At 42.9% G+C, this 16,795-nt stretch overlaps 3 protein-coding genes across 4 annotated transcripts; 1 reads left to right on the forward strand and 2 right to left on the reverse strand.

The window, feature by feature from the left end:
• Window positions 1-360: 360 nt before the first annotated feature.
• rhno1 (RAD9-HUS1-RAD1 interacting nuclear orphan 1) lies at window positions 361-2,399 on the reverse strand. Its single transcript, XM_058625941.1, has 3 exons — window positions 2,044-2,399; window positions 1,711-1,898; window positions 361-1,392 (listed from the first exon to the last, which is right to left on the reverse strand). Exons 2-3 carry the CDS (start codon window positions 1,873-1,875, stop codon window positions 673-675), a joined length of 885 nt encoding a protein of 294 aa, XP_058481924.1. The 5' UTR covers window positions 1,876-1,898; window positions 2,044-2,399; the 3' UTR covers window positions 361-672.
• Window positions 2,400-4,284: 1,885 nt separating this feature from the next.
• On the forward strand, window positions 4,285-9,524 carry foxm1 (forkhead box M1). The gene is made up of 8 exons (XM_058625942.1): window positions 4,285-4,754; window positions 4,848-4,984; window positions 5,101-5,286; window positions 5,510-5,638; window positions 5,732-5,791; window positions 6,806-6,848; window positions 6,947-7,119; window positions 7,200-9,524. Exons 1-8 carry the CDS (start codon window positions 4,316-4,318, stop codon window positions 8,013-8,015), a joined length of 1,983 nt encoding a protein of 660 aa, XP_058481925.1. The 5' UTR covers window positions 4,285-4,315; the 3' UTR covers window positions 8,016-9,524.
• A 181-nt stretch (window positions 9,525-9,705) lies between these two features.
• si:ch73-352p4.8 (cystine/glutamate transporter) lies at window positions 9,706-16,531 on the reverse strand. 2 transcript variants are annotated; one of them, XM_058625244.1, is made up of 13 exons: window positions 16,425-16,531; window positions 14,738-14,980; window positions 14,245-14,371; window positions 13,754-13,869; window positions 13,123-13,248; window positions 12,952-13,051; window positions 12,717-12,761; window positions 12,513-12,636; window positions 12,321-12,424; window positions 12,147-12,243; window positions 10,993-11,142; window positions 10,722-10,899; window positions 9,706-10,245 (listed from the first exon to the last, which is right to left on the reverse strand). In XM_058625244.1, exons 2-13 carry the CDS (start codon window positions 14,976-14,978, stop codon window positions 10,181-10,183), a joined length of 1,473 nt encoding a protein of 490 aa, XP_058481227.1. In that variant the 5' UTR covers window positions 14,979-14,980; window positions 16,425-16,531; the 3' UTR covers window positions 9,706-10,180. The 2 variants fall into 2 exon arrangements, with proteins under 2 accessions (XP_058481227.1, XP_058481228.1); XM_058625245.1 differs by having other exon boundaries at window positions 14,738-14,992; window positions 16,425-16,530.
• Window positions 16,532-16,795: the final 264 nt, after the last annotated feature.

Consider the following 16,795-nt stretch of genomic DNA (forward strand, 5'->3'; position numbering starts at 1 on the left):
TTGTCCCTTCTGTCTGAAAATATAAACAAACCACCAGTGGTACCAAGCTTCCTCTGGTGGTAAAATCACCGCTGTATTTTAACGTTGGTGATAATGGTGTTACTTTGAGAGCTCAGTATTATCTCCTTGGTATATAAAGTCTGAGAACCACTATATTATTCTAGTTTATCATCTTAAAATACTGTTTCTGTCTTTCTAGGTGTTAATAATGCATACTTGCAATGTGTTAACTTCACTTTTTGCTTTGTTTGCCACTGTAACTTTGCAGATTTCCCCACTGTGGGACTAATAAAGTATAATCTTATCTTATCTGATATTATTGTTTTGTTTTTTTTTTAAAAGAGACTACCACCCCAAATGTTTCCACATGAACATTTTATTGTTAGCAGCAAAGCCAAAAACAACCAGTATTCTGCAGCATCTTCTTATGTCAACATGATATCTGTGATAGACTACAGTCCTGGTTTACAGTAAACATCATTCACTCAATGCAGAAGCGCAAACAACTCATTTTGCTGGAGATCATGATTGGAAAACTGCCTCTGATTTGCAACATAATTATGATTTGTTCAGTATTTGATGTTTGGCAAGAACTCATTAGACCCGCGGCTCATCATGATGCGGTTCATTTAAACGACTGTAAAAAAAAGAAGAAAAAAAAGACGGAGACAATCAGTTGTCCATCAAGCTGTGAACGAGCACGTCTGAATCAGAGAGACGGCCTTGTTCTTTCAGCAGCAACATCAGACTCCTCCTCCTCCTCCATGTCACTTTCAGGCCATAGTCTCTCTCTGGTGAGTCAGCCACCAAAATGTCAGATTGCTGATTACATGGTTGAGCAATTAGCAAATGCAAAGTGGGAGAGGGGGGATGACTTCTGCCATCTTGTAGCAGTTCTGGAGTGTCCACATCAGGTGGCAGACAGACACTGCTAAACTCAGTGGAGACAGGTGTTGAAGCACCGTCTGACAGAAGTCCACTTCTCTCCCCTTGAAGGGATGAAGTTTTAGGTTGGTCACAACATCTGCTGGAGGACACAGAAGATTTCTCCTCATCCCGTCTTCTGACTGAGGCCGACTGTCTCTTCGGTGTGTCGATGATCTGTGCACACGACACAGACTTTTTGAGTTGACGTGATCCACGCGGCTGATTTCCTGCACCAGAAACAGCAGCAGACGCTGTGGCTGTAGTTTTCTTTGTGCGTGCAGTCATTGTTTTCAGACACTGGTCTCTTGACCTTGCCTGAAACGATAACGAGGGGAATTTGCACACGCTGCTTTTCCTGGACAGCTGACTGGAGCGATCGAGGATGCTCGTGGTCGACTGGCATTTCCTCCTCCCTCGTCTCACTGGAGGTGCGGCTGCAGCTGAAGTGTCAAACTGTGGGTTTACCTGCAAGATTAAAACTAATTAACAGTCATGTAATAACTCCTCCCTCCATCTATTGTCTGTTTAAGTCAAAGTCAGTGCAGGAAAGATGTTGAGGATATTTTCTTGAAGCATTACTAATACAGAGACAAGCCTTTTACTGAAGCCTTACTGACACTTCTCAAACTCTACAGAGGCTGTAAATCATTTAAAACACTGTTTCTGATTTAGTTTACCATTGTACTGTTGCAGAGAGGCTGTGGATTCTTTAAAACGCTGTTTCTTGATTTGTAAAATGTTTGAGTTATTTGTGAAAATCCAAAAAAGGGACATTTATCTTACCCACGAATGAAGAGCTGAGCTGCTGTGTGCTTGTGTCTCTGTGAAAAAGTCTTTTGGGTTGACAGCTGTTCGGACTTCGGGGCCTTTTTGGAGTCTGGCTCCACCTAGAGGCCGCTCCAGGAATAGCAGGGGAGGCTTCTCAGTCTTTGAGGCTTTACGGGGCATTGATAGAAGTCATTCCAGACCACCTGGTGAAGAAAAACATCGACCTTTACGTTAATAACTACGTTGCAAACATGATAAATTAGCTGTATATGGACCATCGCGCTTAATTACGTCCACAGCCAGCGGTATACTTTCAAAAGTTACGTGTAAATAGCAAATAATACGCACCGTGATGCGGTTCCTTGCGTGATGTGCGTACGGCATCACCTGTAATCAATATACTAACAATATATGCGTGTAATACACAACTAATGTGACATGAAGTTGTCGTTTCTGAACTATAACTTTGTTTTTCTTTCTTCGTGTTTTCCACAACACTTCCGGTTTCCGCCATCGTCGTCTGCCATTGGCCAGCCGCGTGATTCTGTCTAAACTGCTATTGGTGCAATTCTGCACCGCGTGATCAAATCGACGGGGGCCGTCCCCACAGCGCCAAAATTCAAAAACGTTTCTGAATCGGACCGATGGCGTAAAATCACATTACTCAATCAAAGTTTATTGAACATATCATGGACGATTCGATTATACACTGCCACCGCGCACCGTGGCAGCAATCGAGCGCAGTTGCCCCAAATGTCGCAGTGATATGAAGGTTTGTGTCCATTGTCCCTGTTTGTTTTTACTTACAACAGCGTAGATGGCTAGCCACCTTGCTAACTTAGCTTAGCATACAACCTCATTTAGCTTAGGGCTAAACAGAAAGCCGCTAGCTGAAATATGCCGGGTGTTTAATTTAATGATGATATATTTAATTATCTTCGTGTTTGTCGAGACAAAGCTGACGATTTCAAAATACTGCAATTGATTTAGCAACACAGCACATGTCATTCGCGTGTGTCAAAAGAGGAACAAACGGAACTTCCTTTGTGCTTTACGATATTGTAATATGGTCGTTATTTTTTGTAAAGTTTTATTTTGTAATTTAAAAAAAATATATGTTTTTATTAACTATTACAATTATCTCTGGCATTCGGCGTTTCTTGCATAAACAGTGCAGCGTTTGTTGTACAAGAATGTTAACATCTATTTAGCAGCACAATACATGTCATTCGCGTGTGACAAAAGAGCAACAAACTGAACTCCCTTTGTGCTTTACGGTATTGTAACACGGTCCCTAGTTTTTGCTCAGTTTTGTTTTGTAATTTAAGAAAAATGTATGTTTTTATTAGCTATTACAATTATCTGTGTCATTCGGCATCTCTTGCATAAACACTACAGCGTTTGTTGTTTTGAATGTTAACACAAGTTTAGCAGCACGCCATTCGTGTGTGTCAAAGGGCCGGCGAACTGAATTCAACTAGAGCATTACGCCGTTTTGGCATTATCGACGATTTTCTGTCAATTGTCCGTCCTCATTTGAACAATTTGAAATGTTTTATTGACTATAAAGGTCACTTATTTAATTCGGCATATCTCATGTTGATATCACACCGTTTATTCATTGAGTTCATCGAACAATACACGTCATTTGTGTGTGTGTGTGTGTGTGTGTGTGTGTGTCAAACTAAACTTAACCTGTGTATGACGATATTATCGCATTGTCTTCAATTTTTTTACTAAAACAATTTAGTAATTTAGCCTTACTAACTATTACAACCACCTCAGTGATTCGGCATACTTTACGTAAACAGTGCAGCGCTTGTTGTGGTAATTTGGTTAATTCATTTGCTGCACTGCTCACCATTGACTATATGTGACCGTGAACGTTACATCATTGCAGACACCTGACGCCCGTTGTCCCAGAAGGCATCATCAACGTCTAACTGACCATTCCAGAGCAGAAAAGGAAGTTGGCGGAGGTTGATTAGTTTAACTCCGTATCTGCAGGGAACTGTTGAACCAAAATAAATCAATTTATTGTCGATAGAACTCGGACCCAGAGCTTAATCCAGTTTAGTTTGACAAAGTAGCGAATAATCTGTCATCGACAGCGTTCATCTTCCAGGTAAACGTTAATCTACTGGTAATTAACAGTTTGTTTTTTTAGTATGATGTGTATACACGGTGATAAAGCTGATTAGTATTAAAGCATATGTTATATTTTGCCAATCTATGTAATTTAGAGTAAAAAAACATCAAATTTCCATTTAGTAAAACAATATAAGTGCACTGAAATAGCAAAAAAGTTCCCTGGAAATTGAAGAATTATAAATCACTGCAATTTGTTTGCATTTTTATAAAGTTAATATAGTAATATTTTAAATTAAATTGGAATATTTTTCTTTTAGAGTCTCTTTTGAATATATAACTACATTCTGTATGTGTTGCATTTGAAGATGAAGATCTAAGAAATGTGTCCCAGATGAAATGAAGATTGATCTCAAGCTCTACGGCACTAGTTCTATGTAGACATATATCTCATTGTAACTTTATCTGACATATTTGTGTGTGTTTTGTCCATAATTCCAGTAAAGATAAAGGGGCTTTTCATTTGCTGACCATGAGGCGGAGCCCGAGGAGACCCCTGATTCTCAAGAGAAGGAAGTTGCCTTTTCAGCAGAATGATGATTCCACGGCAGCTGGTTCTGCGTCCAGCTCCAAGGAGACGCCAGCGTCGGCAGCGGGTCAGTCCTTCCCCGGCGGGATCCGCATCATGAATCACCCGTCCATGTCCGACACTCAGGTGGTCGTCATTCCCAAAGCGGTGGATCTTCAGGCCATCATCGGTGTCCTCACTGCCAAGGGCAAAGAGAGCGGCACCCAGGGGCCCAATAAGTTCATCCTTCTGAGTGAGAACAGCGACTGCAGCGGTGGATCTGTCCGTCAGGTGGCTCCTGAGGTTGACGGCGTCACTAAAAAGAGTACGGATGGACAACCAGACAAAGCAGAAACCTTCCCCGATGCTACGCCTCTCACTGGCTCTAAACCATGTATGGAAAGTAAGAGTGTTTCCCCGCCACAGTACGTTATTCTTTGTAATCTTCTTCTTCTTCTCTGTTTAAATAACAATGTACTTTTGCTTTTCTTATCAGTAAAAAAGAAAACTGAATGTGGTCCTTTAGACGACAGCCTCACCAACATTCAGTGGCTCGGCAGAATGAGCACGACTCCTTTGAAAGGAGATGGAGACGAGAAAGAGAACAGCGACCCGAAAATGGAGGTTTCTCAGGTAAAGTCGGCTGCTCGCTGCAGCTTTGGTACATTCCATCTATGTTGGACTCCACGCTTGATGATGACATCACTCCTACAACCGTAATTTTTCTGCATGTGATTTGTGTTTTGAAGGCACATGAAACAGACACTGAAGCCGCTCAGCGGCCGACGTCGGAGAGGCCGCCGTACTCCTACATGGCCATGATCCAGTTTGCGATCAACAGCCGAGACAACAAAAAGATGACACTGAAAGAGATTTACACGTGGATCGAGGATCACTTCCCGTACTTTAAAGAGGTGGCCAAGCCGGGATGGAAGGTACTTCAACAATATGGTTTTAGAATTCATCGGCACACAAAGTAAACAACTAATAACACGAGTCGCCTCGACATGACACAGTTATTTAGTACAGTGAAAGTACCTGGTGCTTCTATTAGTTCCTGCTTCATTTATTGCGTGTTATTTAAAACACATACACACTCAGTCTTTGGGAGTAAAAAAAATGCATTTAAAGATGATTTTGACTCTTTTATTATCGTAGAATTCCATCCGTCATAACTTGTCCCTGCACGACATGTTCATCCGCGAGACCACGGCAGACAACAAAGTGTCTTTCTGGACGATCCGGCCTGAGGTGAACAGATGCCTCACTCTCGACCAGGTGTACAAGGTGAGCACGAGTCACGTGGCGTCATTCTCACACGAGGTATTATGAGGTGAGTTTTCATTTCATTTTAATCTTTTTCATTTCTCATTTTTACAGCCTGGTTGTGACCCAGTGACTGCTCCTGTTCCGCTGCAAATGCTTTTATATTCACACCAAGTAAGATTGATTTACCCTTCTCTACGACTTTATTACAATTTCATTCTCGTAAAATTACGACTTTTTTAATATTACAACTTCATCCTCGTAAAATTACGACTTCATTCTCGTAAAATTACGACTTTTTTAATACTACGACGTTATTCTGGTAAAATTGCGACTTTTTTTAATATTACGGCTTTATTTTGGTAAAATTACGACTTTTTTAATATTACGGCTTTATTCTGGTAAAATTACGACTTTTTAAATATTACAGCTTTATTCTGGTAAAATTACAACTTTTTTAATATTACGGCTTTATTCTGGTAAAATTACAACTTTTTTAATATTACGACTTTATTCTGGTAATATTACAGCTTTATTCTGGTAAAATTACTTTTTTTTTAATATTACGACTTTATTCTGGTAAAATTACGACTTTTTTAATATTACGACTTTATTCTGGTAAAATTACGACTTTATTAATATTACGACTTTATTCTGGTAAAATTACGACTTTTTTAATATTACGGCTTTATTCTGGTAAAATTACGACTTTTTTAATATTACGGCTTTATTCTGGTAAAATTACGACTTTTTTAATATTACGACTTTATTCTGGTAAAATTACGACTTTTTAAATATTATGGCTTTATTCTGGTAAAATTACGACTTTTTTAATATTACGGCTTTATTCTGGTAAAATTACGACTTTTTTAATATTACGACTTTATTCTGGTAAAATTACGACTTTTTTAATATTACGACTTTATTCTGGTAAAATTACTTTTTTTTTAATATTACGACTTTATTCCGGTAAAATTACGACTTTTTTAATATTACGACTTTATTCTGGTAAAATTACGACTTTATTAATATTCCGACTTTATTCTGGTAAAATTACGACTTTTTTAATATTACACTTTCATTCTCATGAAATTATGAAGTTTGTGTTGTGATCACAAAAACAAATGTGTCTCCGACAGACAGATGATTGTTTTCAGGAAACTAAGCTCCGTCTGGTTCTTCTTACAGCAACAGAAGAGGACGCTCCCTGACACGAGGAGGACGCCGGGTGGTGAGTTCACAGATCTTTGAGATATTTGCAGACATGAGATAAGCGGCCTGAGCTGGACACAAATACCTTGATGTTGTTCTTGTCCTTCCTCCGCTCAGAGAGAAGGATCAAACCTCTTCTCCCTCGAACCGAGTCCTACCTGGTTCCGATCCAGCTGCCCATCGCGTCTCCCGTCTATCTGCCGCGGTCGTCGGCGCAGTTTCCTCCGTGCGTCTCGCAGCAGAAACGAAACCTCTCACGAGCGACAAAGAGAGTGAGGATCGCACCAAAGGTAAAGATGATCCCGAGTCTCGTCGTGAGTGTTAAGGACACAGTGGAAAAAGAGTGTTTTAACTGTCGTTTGTCTCACAGGTGACAAAAAGTGAGGCCCCAGCCGTGGCAGTGAAAAGCAAAGACTCTGTGAAGGCGGAGATAAAGGAGGAGCCCGTGTGTGTGCTGGTCACACGTGTGTCTCCGCGGAGACAGAGCAGCAGCAGCAGATCGCGGCGTAAACAGCGTCTGGTTCACTCACTGCACGAGGAGCCCGTCCTCATCTGTCCCGACAACACTCTCTTTGACTCCGGCGTGGCCTCCGACGCCTCCACGTTCCACGACACGCGGGACGGCGAGCAGGACGAGCACGAGCAGCACGAGCAGCACGAGCAGCACAGCCCCGACCGCGAGTTCTCCTTCAAGACCCCGATAAAGAGCAGCAGTCAGCTGACCTCCTCCACCCCGAGCAAGCCGCCCTCTCACGTCTTACCCGAGCCGTGGAAAGTGACGCCTGTGGGCAAAGGGAGCCAAAACCTTCTGGATTTCAGCCCCATCCGTACGCCGGGTGGTCCCGCCGTGACCCCGCGGCACGAGTACAACACGTTCAGCTTCAACAGCACGCCCTTCAAAGACTGGGCTCTGTTCAACTCCCCCAGAGAGCCGCACGCGTCCTCCAGAGCGACCGGGTCGGCGGAGTCGTCCGGCGAGGACCCACAGAGCAGCTGCTCCAGGTCGCTGCTCCAGGCCGGGGGAGCCACGCCCGCTAACCGCTCCCTCACTGAGGGCCTGGTCCTGGACACGATGAACGACAGCCTCAGCAAGATTCTCGTGGACATTAGCTTCTCCGGCCTGGAAGACGAAGAGCTCGGTTTGGCAAACATCAGCTGGTCCGAGTTCATCCCGCAGGGTATGTAGTCACGGGTCCACGAGTCACATGTTTGTTTTTAACACTACGAGCAGCAGAGCAGGTGCAAATGTACGTGAAAATGAGCAAAAAGTCGAGAAAACGGTGTTAAAGGGAATAATCTCACTGTTTCTAGTTTTATCCGATGGGCTAATTCCTCGTAGCACACTTCCAAAACACGGCTCGAGTTCGTTGGCTTTGGAAAACGAATAATAAAAAAGTTTGTGTGTAAAAAGTTTTAAAACACAATGCAATAATTTTTCCACTGAAGAATATTTTTCTATCCCGTCGTCTTCGGTCACTTCACTGATTCTTGAGTCTGAAACAGACCATAAATCACTTCTGACATGACAACGTTCCTGTCGAGTTAGAGCAGCAAATGTCTGTCGTGCATTTTCAAACAACACTTTATGAATCGGATAAACGACAAAACGAGCCACATAATCAGAAATACGTTCCTTCACATGTGTTTGGTTTTTTTTGCCATTCTGACCATGGGCGGGGCTTAGGAAGCTGCCTACCGATTGGCTACTGAGTTACCAAAACTCTGTAACCAATCAGCAGGCAGCTTCTTAAGCCCCGCCCATGGTCAGAATAGCAAACAAGAAAAACACAACACAAAGAGCGAGTGTATTTTCAGACAAAAGATGTGCGATTTGTGTATTTTTGATTTTGTGGCTCGTTTTGTCGTTCGCTCACTTCATAAAGGGTTTGTGCGTCATCGTCATAAAATGGCCGCCTCTGGCTCGGTGGTGAAAGCATCGCCACAAATCACGTCATCACCAGCTCGTCCCTGTTGTAGAATTGCAGCTTTAATGAACCTTGTGTCAGTCGTCTTTTTAAACACGCTTGGATTTAAAGCCACGCTCAGACTCGGCTGCTCTGTCCTCACCGTCGTCCCGACTGTCCATCTGTCTCTAAACGACTCGTCGCCTCTGTCCTCAGTTTTGAAGGCATCTCCAGAGAATAGAAATCCGTCTAAATGTATATGTAATGTTGATTTTGCACATTTTAATATATAATTTGTTGTTTTTAGCTTCATGTAAATGATGAGATATGAATGTTTTTTTCCTGATTGTCCAGTGAGACGCGTCTGTGCCACGTGGTTCAGTCCGTTTGTCCTGGGATCAGCTTTTAGATTGTAATGTAGGAGGTTTAAGCAATAATTATTATTATAATAATAATAATAATAATAAACAAAAAGAAATAGCATAGTAACCCAAAAAGCACACAAACGAAACAGCAATAGGATTGTTTCTCTTTGTTTTTTTGTTGTACTACTTCCTCATTATCAACGTCAGGGCACTTTGAGGGAATGTTTTTCATCAAAAATGCATACGTGTGCAAACGGGAGATTGTTTTCAGTCCACGTATCGCCATCGTTTGGAGAATAGAATGAGAAAATGTACAGTTTTTGGTTGTTTAAAAAAATTAGCGTTTGTGTGTTTGCGTAGGTGAGGGTTTTAACGTCGCTCTTACTCCGTCACGTTGTCTCTGCTTGTGTTTGTATGACTGTACAATAAAACCAAGTGCTTTTATTCAGCCGTGTTAATCGTGTGTGTGTATGTATATATGTATATATATATATATATATGTATATACATATATATATGTGTATGTATATATATATGTGTATGTGTGTGTATATATATATATATATATATATAAAAAATGTATAATCCTTTTGGGTTTAATTGCAGTGTGTCGGCAATTTTGAAAGGTTTTATTAGAGACACAAGACTTATTATCACCTGACAAATACAACAAAAAACTAAAAATAATAAAAACTAAAACTAAGCATTTATATAATAGAAAAACTATTATAACCTTACACTAGTGCAGTTCGAAGCACAATGCCTTTGTGCTAGTTATGCTAAATTCACATTTTAGTGCAATATAAATCGTTAATTCACACAAAATAGCTGAACTCAAATCCACGTGGAACAAGTTACTAAAATACTGTCAACAAATTCACAAAAAATAAAGACAATACGCTTTAAATAATGTTTTCAATAGAGACGTTTGGATATTCAGTGGAGAGGCGAGAGCGGCCCGGAGTTCTACATAATCTGTCGGAACACTCCAGTTCTGCCACCGTTAGAAACACTTGGTCCTGGTTCTGACACATTTTACTTGAGTCACGGCGTCGAGTCATTGACGAGTGTCTTTGGCGTCTTCAGTACGTCTGGACTTCCTGCTGAGCCACTTCGAAAAGGATCTGGAGCTTCCTGTTAAAGTTATCTGTGAAATGCAGACAGATTAAGAGTCAGATTAAGCCACGAGCTGAGAGGGATTTTCATTCTTACTCTTGGTCTAATTCCAAACCCTCCACTCGATCTGCCTTGAGCTTTAGGTTCGAACAACAGTGTGTGGTTTTAATTGTATTTAAGTTGTTTTTCTTACCTTGACAATGAAAAACTGGGATAAGCCCAGGACGAACACGGTCTGTTTGCCCAAACATTAAAATCTGACCTGTGCATATGCAATATTTCCCATGATTTGCAGACAAAACAAAACAAATTTTTCACATTTCTTTTAAACTGAAGCTCTAACAAACGCTTCACAATTACAAAAACACACGCAGAAGGAGAAACGATCTGCAGATTCAAAATCACAAAGCAAATGCAACGTGAGAAACGTTGTGTTTTCCCTCTTGCTGGTGTTTTCTCTCGCCTGTCAGGCCACCGTACTTCAAACTCTGAAAACACTGGACTCACTGAAGATGCGTTTAAATTTTTGGGGCACGCAGGGGCGGTGGATGGTCACGTAGTAAACCGGGAGTCCGGAGAGTGTGAGAGCGCAGCTGCAGCCTGTGTTAAAGGGGTCGGAGTACAGAGACAGGCCCACGATGAAGAAACAAACCACTGTGAAGGTGACTGCGATGACCAGGGGAACCTGAGGAGGAAGAGTGTTTGACAGTGTTTGAAGTGAAGATGAAACAAAAGAACGGTCTGTCGTCCAGAGAAGTAACTGTTCAGAGAAACTAACCTTGAATGGTCTGAGGAGGTGAGGGAAGCGGTAGCGATGGATGAGCATCCCCAACGTCGACAAGGCGATGAAGAACCAGCGAGAGAAGGAGGCAAAGTTTACAAGCTGGTAGATTTCACCGCTGGAGATCATCAACACTGCCAAGGGGAACTGGAGACAAGGACAGGTGAGTGATGAGGACTGGTGAGTGACGAGGACAGGTGAGTGATGATGAGGACAGACAGGTGAGTGACAAGGACAGACTGGTGAGTGATGAGGACATACAGGTGAGTGACAAGGACAGACAGGTGAGTGACGAGGACAGACAGATGAGTGACAAGGACAGGTGATTGATGAGGACAGACAGGTGAGTGACAAGTGAGTGATGAGGACAGACAGATGAGTGACAAGGACAGGTGATTGATGAGGACTGGTGAGTGACGAGGACAGGTGAGTGATGATGAGGACAGACAGGTGAGTGACAAGGACAGACTGGTGAGTGATGAGGACAGACAGGTGAGTGACAAGGACAGACAGGTGAGTGACGAGGACAGACAGATGAGTGACAAGGACAGGTGATTGATGAGGACAGACAGGTGAGTGACAAGTGAGTGATGAGGACAGACAGATGAGTGACAAGGACAGGTGATTGATGAGGACAGACAGGTGAGTGACAAGGACAAGTGAGTGATGAGGACAGACAGGTGAGTGACAAGGACAAGTGAATGATGACAGACAGATGAGTGACAAGGACAGACAGGTGAGTGACAAGGACAAGTGAATGATGAGGACAGACAGGTGAATGATGAGGACAGACAGGTGAGTGATGAGGACAGACAGGTGAGTGATGAGGACAGACAGATAAAAGATGAGGACAGACAGGTGAGTGACGAGGACACGTGAATGATGAGGACAGACAGGTGAGTGACGAGGACAGGTGAATGATGAGGACAGACAGGTGAGTGACAAGGACAGATTGGTGAGGGACGAGGACGGACAGGTGAATGATGAGGACAGACAGGTAAAAGATGAGGACAGACAGGTGAGTGACGAGGACAGGTGAGTGACGAGGACGGACAGGTGAGTGATGAGGACAGACAGGTAAAAGATGAGGACAGACAGGTGAGTGACAAGTATCAAATTGTCTTTCGCAGCCCTGGTTGAAAACACGTTACCTGCAGCAGCACAGCGGGCAAAGGCGTGCGTCTGCGGATGTGGATCATGGAAAAGATCTGCGGCCAGTGGCCTTCCCTGCCTCCCACGAACAGCATCCTGCGCCGCAGTGATGTACAGTCAGCGTGACGTTACGTTACAAGCACAGTAATAAAGTTTCATGCGGCTGAACGGACCTGGGTGAGGCGAAGATTCCACCGTTGAGCGCTCCGAGGCACGACAGGCCCACAAGAACCGGAATCAGAGGTGCGATCGCCTGGATGGCTTTGTTAGCAAACGTCTGCGGGGAAAACGGATCACATCCGTCGTTCAGTATCAGCACAACACAAAGCTTTTCTCCTTCAAACTATTCTCCGTGTGGCACTGACCACGGCCACAGCGTCAGACATCAGCAGCTGAGCCGGCGTCATCACGGTGTAGTAGGCCACGTTAGTAAGGACGAAAAGAACCGTCACTGTCACCATGGAGAGGATTATAGCCAGAGGGATGTTTCTAAGTGACACAGGACACACGGAGGAATATAAATATGCCGGCGACAAGACGTGGTTTTCACAAAATGACAGAGAACTGACCGGTTTGGGTTAATGACCTCTTCTGTGACACAGTTCAGATAAAACCTGAAGACAAAAAGACAGTCGCCTGCTGTTATGTTCCTTCATAAACTGTATGTTATTCATCATTAATCTCTTAAACGTGAAGGATTTATTCAATGGCAGAAAAGAAAAGAAACAATTTCCTGGTAATGTTGGTGGAAAACGGGGGCTTATGTGTTAAAAACCTAAAGAACAAAGCCTCAGCGTGGTTTACCATCCACCATAGGCGTAGAGACCATTATAGAACGCGAGTGGCAACTTATCCAGCGTTAACAACTCGACCTCGAAGCCGTTCTGGAAGTTCTCCGTCTTTCCTGGAAAGAAAAGAGACACGAGAGTGAGGAAGTAAACGTCCGTGTCCTCAGAGGAAACACCGGACTCTTACCTTTCCCCAAGGCAGTCAAGCCGGGGACGATGATGAGGACCAGCGCAAACAATTTAACAAAGGTCAAGACCACCTGGACACGGGAGGTCATGGACACGCTCCAGCAGTTCACTGCGACGACGAATGCTGCGGAGACACAAAGAAAAGCTCGTGAAGAGTGAATGTTTGACTTGTACTCAACGGACGTAGTCATGGACGTAGTCTTCTGGTTTCAGGACAAACTCCCATCACGAAGCCTCGATGTTCACGAGTTGAACGGCGCTCAGGTCCACTGTTGCACTCGGAAATTAAACAAAGTCTCCTATTGGACAATACCAGCTCTCAGTCACCTTAGTGTCTAATTAAGCCTCAGCCACACAGAGGTAGTTTGTATGCCAGGCCTCTATGTGGCGCTGTAACACTGCCACAGAAATGGTGTTCAAGTGAAAAGTATTATTATTGTTTAAGCCTGGACTTCAACTCAAAATGACTTCCTTTTTGCGACCAGTGGAGTCGCCCCCTGGTGGACGACTGCTACTTTCCTAAGCTTCACTTTGAAAACCAGAACACGACGTCCATTTGTGTGTGCATTGGGTTGATGGTCACATGGAGGTGGAATTGTGGAAGGGAAAGGGAACAGAAATGTACTCACTCACTCCGAGGACGCTGACCAGTTTGATCAGCGCGACAGGAGCAGCACACGGCGCAAAGAACGGCTCCACGATGTAGCCGCCAAACGCCAGGGACACGTAGGCGATCACAGCAGGTCTACACAGCATGTTTCATGCAAATTATTAAACATTTATGCCAGGTTGTGCATTTTTGAGGGTTCATTTTCATTTTTGGTTGATTGTAAACAACATCATCTGAAATACTCACACTAACACACCTTACGCACAAAAATGTCCTCACTGAAACCCGTTGAAATCATTGTGTTTGATGCATTGTGACAAAAACATTGCAATTTAAGAGTTAAAAATAAAAAAAATAGAAAATCATTAATATTTGATATGTATGGAAAGCACTGATGTTGGTTTAAAAAAAAAAAAAAAAGGAATTGTGTACAATTTTGGCGCTCTTGGTGTGTTAGCGTAACTTTTTTTGAAGGCGCGTCTAAGGGTTAAAGTAAAAGTAAAAACTCGCCTGATGAATACAAAGTCTGCCCAGAGTCGTAGGAAGCCAGGCATCGGCCCCAGCGTCTCCAGTAGGTACGTGTACTGGCCTCCTGACTTTGTAAAGGTGGTTCCCAGTTCAGCGTAACACAAAGCTCCTAATGGAAGAAACACAAGAGCAGGATTTGTTGGTAACTAGAAAATGATGCGGCAAAATTTTGATCGAGCTGCTTCTTGCTGCCGATTTGGGTGCAATGAACCTTTAAAAAAGTATTTAATATTTAGACAAAGGTTAGGTGATTCCACAAAACCTACCTTTGTGTATTAGTGTATTTTCCTGCATAAATACTGTTTTAATACTGAGTTTTGTTACAGTTTTGTATCTTATAAAGTATATTACTGTGGTTTTGCAGTCGTTTAGCTCCTGTAAAAACATGGTGCTCCAAAATATGTACAATTCATACAATATTTTACACACTTTGATCTTTAAAGTCAGTCCTCCACAGTGTGTGTGTGTTTCGTACCAAACAAGGAGAGGATTCCGCTGAGCGTCCACACCAGCAGAGACAGACCCACACTCCCACTGTTCATCAGGACTCCCTTGGGCGCGATGAAGATGCCACTGCCCACCACGGTGCCAATGATGAAGGAGATGGCCGGCAGCAGGCCGATCTTCCTCCGCAGCTGCACCGGGTCCTCCTCCTTCTCTTCCTCCTTCTCCTTCTTTCCATCTCCTCCCTCTGTCCTCACCTGTGTCCGCTGCATTTCTGCAAACACACCTGTTATTACACTCACTGTGGAACAAACTTTAAGTACGGGAGAGGATTAGTACCACAGGTAAAAAAATTATAATCTGAGATTAAAGTAACAATTCTGAGATTAAAGAAAAAAATAGGAATTCTGAGATTAAAGAAAAAGTGAGAATTCTGAGATTAAAGAAAAAATATGAATTCTGAGATTAAAGAAAGGGTCAGAATTCTGAGATTAAGGAAAAAGTGAGAATTCTGAGATTAAAGAAAAAGTAAGAATTCTGAGATTAAAGTAAGAATTCTGAGATTAAAGGAAAAAGTGAGAATTCTGAGATTAAAGAAAAAACTCAGAATTCTGAGATTAAAGAAAAAAATCAGAATTCTGAGATTAAAGAAAAAAATCAGAATTCTGAGATTAAAGTTAGGCTCTGTTTCTTCTGGATCAGTGGGTTCACTTTAAGTCTTTGTGAACTTTTGAGAGGATTTGTTGTTGTCACCCAAACGTGCCGAAAATCACCGATGTGTTGTTGCGCGTACCTGCGCTCTGGAGGTGGAGCTTCAGAGGGAAGTCAGAAGAAAGGGGTGTGGACTTCAGAATTGAAAACTGTTTGTCCAGGTTCTCCAACCCTACCTTTAAGTGGTGGCCACATGGAATGAGGGCTGCATGTGGCCCGCAAGCCGTGGCCTTGAGACCTCTGCCCTCAAGGAATTAGGTTCAGTGAAGACATCTGTGTGTGGTTAAGTGACCTCACAGTGAGGCTGTGTGTGATTTACTACGCAGGGACATTTCCTGTGTAACTTAATATTTGCTTAAGTTTATTTTATTATGATTATTATCTTTTTTCTGTTATAGTTGACCTACTTTTACTACCTTCACATTCTGGTCCGGTCCAATTAGGGTGGAGGAGGGGGTTGTGTTATTGTGTTAAGCTGTGTTTTGAATTTGTTTGTAATTTCTTCCCTAATCCCTAATTTTACGTAGCCTTATTGCCCATAATGTAACAAGTACAAACACAAGTTTCCTGTATTTTCTGGACATACACAAAAAACAAGAGAGCGTGAAAGACTCCTGAACATTTTTACATTTTCACCCACTGCATCCAGAAGACTTTGTGGATTTGTCCAGAACTTTACCGACATGTAGCCTCTACCTTCTTAAACGAGCGGGACAAAATTCCTCCTGATCCGTTTAGTTCAATTTCAAATTGATCGTCTACACATCGCAAGTTTCGTTCAAATCTGATGAGTTTTGACAGAGCTGAGATGTTTCCACCAGCCTGGGTCTTCAAGATAAACCCACACTGTTGAAAACATCATTAAAAAGTTCTATCTCCAAGTCTAAAGGTGGTGGCCTGAGACTCACACAGCACAGTGTTTTACTTTATATGTACATGTAAAAGAGGGAGAGAGGGAGAGAGGGAGAGAGAAATGAGCCTCGGAATCTTAGTTGAAATTTTCTTACCTCCTGCTTTTGTCCAGCCGTGTCTGGTTTTCTCTCAACAACAGCACAGAATCCCTGTGGACACATGTTTACTGCAGTCACGTGTTTGTGGAGCTGTGACCACACTGGTCACAGCTCCACAAGCCCCAAGCCCCCCTTTCACCTCCTCATCACTCCCCCCCCTGAGCAAAGAGTAAAGCCGCTCTTCCAGGCTCCTTCTACGGGGACGAATGATGGCAGTTTGAGAGCCTGACACAAGTTCTTTTCTTCTGCTGTTTCTACGTGAGCATGAGAGAGTGGCCTTTGGGGTACAGCACTGGGGAAAGGGTCAGGGTTTTGTGAAGGCAGCTGTACAGACCGCAGGGGGGGGAGGCATTTCCCCCCAACATGTC

Source organism: Solea solea, chromosome 3 (genome assembly GCF_958295425.1).
Source record: "Solea solea chromosome 3, fSolSol10.1, whole genome shotgun sequence".
NCBI lineage: Eukaryota > Metazoa > Chordata > Actinopteri > Pleuronectiformes > Soleidae > Solea > Solea solea.